Below are 4,661 nucleotides of genomic sequence, written 5' to 3'. Positions count from 1 at the left end.
CCACTAGACTACTGGGAATCTAACAGGGACCTGCTGTGGGATGGACCTGAACCACTAGACTACTGGGAATGAAACCGGGGTCCCTCTGTGGGATGGACCCGAACCACTAGACTACTGGGAATATGTGCATAACATAAATAAAATAAAAGTCAACAAATTAGTTAAATTGTTTAAGTGAAGGAAAAGTTATTTGAACACACAAAGTGTTTCTCTAATCAGCATGAACTGATCAGTTTGAGGAAAATCAAAAACCTACTAAACATAAACAGGTGTGCCATAGCCCTACGCCTTGCCTCTCAGGCTGACTTTATTCTTAATTACGTAACAACTTCGTGACTATATGTCATAGGTGGACTATAAACTCAGATATTTACTCTTTTTTAATAAACTGAGGAATTTGGTTGATAGATTTTCTTGGAGGACATGAACTGCAGCCAGAGAGTTTCAGTTGCCTGCAATCCTGTGCACAGGGCTAATGTTATTGATAAAGATGTCTCTCTGTGGCGCTAAAACAGACAGAAAACCATCCGTCTTCGGTCAGAACCTTGTTGGACACATAAACCGTGTGAAGCCGCTGAAGGTTTACGGATATGTGTTTACTTTTGATTGTTAAATGGTTTATTTCCCGCCGTGATGTGTTTCCTATCAGGCACCATTCAGGACGCCTCTCTCCTTCTGCCGCCCCCTCTCTGAGCTGCGACCAATCAGACGACCTCTCGAGTGGAGTGGTCGTCTGATTGGTGGCAACTTGAGGGAGTGACCGTAGCTCAGCTCGGCACGTGATTGGAGGACTACGCCGTCACTCACGGGTCTAACCGCGGCTGACGTATTAAATAGCGGGCTCGAATCTAGAGCACGGCGAGAAGAAGCTAGCAGCTAGTCGCGGCTAACAGCTAACACTTTAGCAGAAGTCATTATTTATCGCCCCGCACACACGCACTGACACACGCACGCACACGCACGGGCAGCTCAGGCAGGGGCTCGTTTCACGCATATAGTTTGTGTGCGTGTGTTAGCGGACTTTTAGCTCCGCGCTAGCTACTTCCTGCATGTTAGCTGGAGAAGCTAACTGTTTACCAGGCTGTTCCTCGGGTCGGTTTTAATTATTCATGAGGGCGCTCCGTGATTGGTGGAGACAGCGACAGAGGCGGGGCCAGAGAGGGTTTGCGTGTGAATGATAAAACACGTCAGAGGACAAGTGGACTGTTTCTGCAGCACAGAGTGAGTATTAATGAGTATTAATGATGATGATTATTATTATTAATGATTATTAATCCTCAGTAAAAGTGCTAACACCACACTGAACAAATGCAGTAAAATGTAACTGCAGTAAAAGTACTAATACAAAGAATATATAATGTATATATATATATTTTTACACTGCGGTATTATTACTTTTACAGCAGTAACAGTATTTTTAAGTACACTTTAAATTAATTAATTTATGACTAAACATCAGATTTCATGAACTCTCAGCTAAAGTTGTCTGATGGATAAAGTGAAGTACAAATCAATGTATTTATTTAAGATAATTGTGAGCTCTGTGATTGGCTGATCCGTCCGCAGGTGGAAGATGATCAGGATGTCATTGGACACGGAGACCATCCTCCCTCACGAGGTCAGCCCCGCCTTCCCCGGCACCGTCGGCCTATCGGAGCAGCCGCAGCCAGCCAAGACCCGCCCCCTGCTCACTAAGAATGGCCTCCAGTTGCCCGGCAACAGCCAGGCCCCCGTGGACCCCGTCCAGCGAATCGCTAAGAGGCGTTACTCGATGGGCATCGGCTTCAAGGGGCTGGCCAAGCGGCGCCGACGCGCCGTCAGCGACAGCCAATCGGAGCCCGTTCTGCCGAGTCACTTCCTGTTGGGCGGGAACATCTTCGACCCGCTCAACCTCAACTCCCTATTGGACGAAGACGTCAACAGGTACGATGCTCCGCCTTTAATCCAATGATTGATTGAATGATTGGTCGATCGGTTGGTGATTGTTCTTACGTCAGCGTTATCGTTCTTCCTCCTCAGGGCGACCAATCAGGAGACACCAAAGTGCTCACCCCTGCCGTTGAGGGGCGGAGACCCCGTAGAGATCCTGGTTCCTCGTGACATCACAGACCCGCTGAACCTGAAGGGAGGGGGGAGCAGGGGGGGGAAGGGAGGGGGAGGAGTCCTGAAGACCCCCCCGAAGTCCAGGAGGAGACACAGGAACCGACACCATGAAGGGGGGGGGGGCGGAGGAGGAGGAGGGGGGGGAGAGAGGGAGGAGCTACCAGCTCGACTGTTTCCCTCCACAGCTGGACTCACAGGTGAGACTGGAACACCTGGATCTTCTCTGATTTATTGTCACATGACTGTTGGTCTTAGATGAATCAATCATGACGTCATAGTTTCACACTAATGTTTTTACACAATCTGGTTACAGTGAATGCTTTATTTGAGGAGAGATTTTAAATGAGACATGTAGCATAACAAGTTTGATTAAATATCACAATTTAAAGATTAGTCTTGGCTGAATTTTCCTGCCGGAAGCGTTCGTCACACATGATGTGTTCAAGGAACGTCAGAAAGATGAGAACCTGGCGGTCATGACAGTTCTTACAGCTTCTGCCTGAGATAAACGGTGTAGATTTGGCAACAGTTTAAATATGAATATTTGTTGTGTGTAGTTCCTGTGTTGACCAGAGGGGGCAGTGTTTCAGCGTCTCCTCTCCCCTGTGAGCTCAACACGGCCATCACCTGTCGGGACGACGTAGCCCCGCCCCCCATCCTCCCCAGGAGACACACCCACCCTCCACCGGGACACGCCCACAAGCCCAGTAACCAGGGCGACGGTCGCCAACGGAGACGGTGCCGCACCACCTCCACGATGTCAGCGGACTACGACACCACGGCGACCGCAGCTCGGCCAACCAGATTCGAGACGCCACTGGTGGGAGGGGCTAAAGCCGACAGGTGAGTGTTACACCTTAAGTAAAACATCCTGTAATCTGATTGGCTACTCGGTCACGTGACCTCTGTGCTGCCCCCCCCCAAAAGGTGTGGAGGACCTCGGCTCGGCTCGGCTCAGCCACCACGGAAGAAGAAGAAGCACCGCTACCAGTACGGCAACCGCTGCTGTTACTACGGTTACCAGGGTTTCTACGGCGATGGGTGGGAGGGGCACGTGGGGGCGGAGGAGGACCCGAGGCTCCGCCTCCTGGAAGCCGAGTGGTTCAGAGACAAGAAGGTGCTGGACGTGGGCTGCGGCGCCGGTCACCTGACGGTGGCTGTCGCCCGGAGGTTTGGCCCCACCCACATCCTGGGGGTGGAGCTAGACCACCGATTGGTCCACGTCGCCAAGCAGAACGTCAGGCACTTCCTGTCACATGACCTGGTGGTGGAGGAGAGGAGGAGGAGGAGGAGGAGTGGAACGCCGGGAGCCTCCTCTTCATCTCCTACGAGGAAGGAGGAGATGGAGGAGGACCAGCAGGCTCTGTCTCTCCTCTCCTTTCCTCTCTCCTTCAGGGTGAGTCGAGGTCCTCTCTCTGCTCCTCCTCTCCTCCTATCTTCATCATCATCATCGTCATCTTCCTCCTCCAGGTTCCCTAACAACGTCAGCTTCATCCAGGTGAGTCTCACACCTCACACCTGGATATCCAGTACATGAGCCTCTGACATCATCATCACAGCTGTGACTCCTCCCACAGGGCGACTACGTGTCTGGGCGTGACTGGTGGCCTGGGCGGGGCCAGTATGACGTCATCGTGTGTCTGGGCGTGACCAAGTGGGTGCAGCTGAGGTCGGGCGACGGGGGCGTGGTCACTCTGTTCAGACGAGCCTATCAGAGCTTGTCGCCGGGGGGATTGTTTGTGCTGGAGCCGCAACCGTGGAGCAGCTACAGCCACAGCAAGAGGGCCTCGGTAATTTATGTGTGTCCTGTATTTATTATGTTGAGATGACTAACGCTACCGGCTGACGCTACCACCTGATGTTACCGGCTGACGCTACCGACGTTACTAGCGCTCCTGCCGATTTAAACTCAGATTAGTTGTTCACAGTGTAACATTATTAGATAACGAGATAACGTGTAATTAATCCTACTGTCTGTTACACCACTGGGGCGGTCGTGGCTCACTGGGTAGAGAGGGTCATCCGACAAGATCCTATGTCGAAGTGTCCCTGAGCAATACACTGAACCCCTAACTGCTCCCCGGGCACTTGTCAGCAGCCCACTGCTCCCAATAAGCTAGGGATGGGTTAAATGCAGAGGACAAATTTCGTATATATGTGTAAATGTATATGACAAAAAACTTAACTTAAACTTAAACACTGATATATGTATGTACTGTATATACAGTATTTATGTATATTATACTGTGTATATATATATACATAAATACATATATATGCATATTTATGTATATATATACAAATACACACTAAAACCAACTTGTGTGTTTTAGGAGGCGACGGATCGAAACTTCAGGAGTTTGAGACTGAGACCTGAACAGTTCACCTGTTACCTGACTGACAGCGTGGGCTTCACCTCATACAGACTCATCACACACACAGGTACACACACACACACAAACAGGTACACACACACATACAGGTACACACACACACAGGTACACACACATATAGACAGGTGTATACACACACACAGGTACACACACGTACACACACAC

The 4,661-nt window shown here is 50.2% G+C and overlaps 1 protein-coding gene across 1 annotated transcript in view; it reads left to right on the top strand.

The window, feature by feature from the left end:
* The first annotated feature begins 809 nt into the window (after positions 1 to 809).
* LOC116400679 (7SK snRNA methylphosphate capping enzyme-like) overlaps positions 810 to 4,661 on the top strand; it is a 4,544-nt gene continuing 692 nt past the window's right edge. The window contains exons 1-7 of the mRNA XM_031878632.1: positions 810 to 1,221; positions 1,567 to 1,923; positions 2,020 to 2,300; positions 2,661 to 2,946; positions 3,031 to 3,601; positions 3,681 to 3,893; positions 4,437 to 4,545. Of these exons, the coding sequence (XP_031734492.1) occupies positions 1,175 to 1,221; positions 1,567 to 1,923; positions 2,020 to 2,300; positions 2,661 to 2,946; positions 3,031 to 3,601; positions 3,681 to 3,893; positions 4,437 to 4,545 (1,864 nt within the window). The 5' untranslated portion in view covers positions 810 to 1,174. The remainder of the gene's footprint in view (positions 1,222 to 1,566; positions 1,924 to 2,019; positions 2,301 to 2,660; positions 2,947 to 3,030; positions 3,602 to 3,680; positions 3,894 to 4,436; positions 4,546 to 4,661) is intronic.

This window comes from Anarrhichthys ocellatus, unplaced genomic scaffold, assembly GCF_004355925.1.
Source record: "Anarrhichthys ocellatus isolate YVR2014 unplaced genomic scaffold, GSC_Weel_1.0 scaffold189, whole genome shotgun sequence".
Taxonomy (NCBI): Eukaryota; Metazoa; Chordata; class Actinopteri; order Perciformes; family Anarhichadidae; genus Anarrhichthys; species Anarrhichthys ocellatus.
The sequence above is the reverse complement of the archived record's forward strand: the minus strand, read 5'-3'. Positions and strand labels throughout refer to the sequence as shown.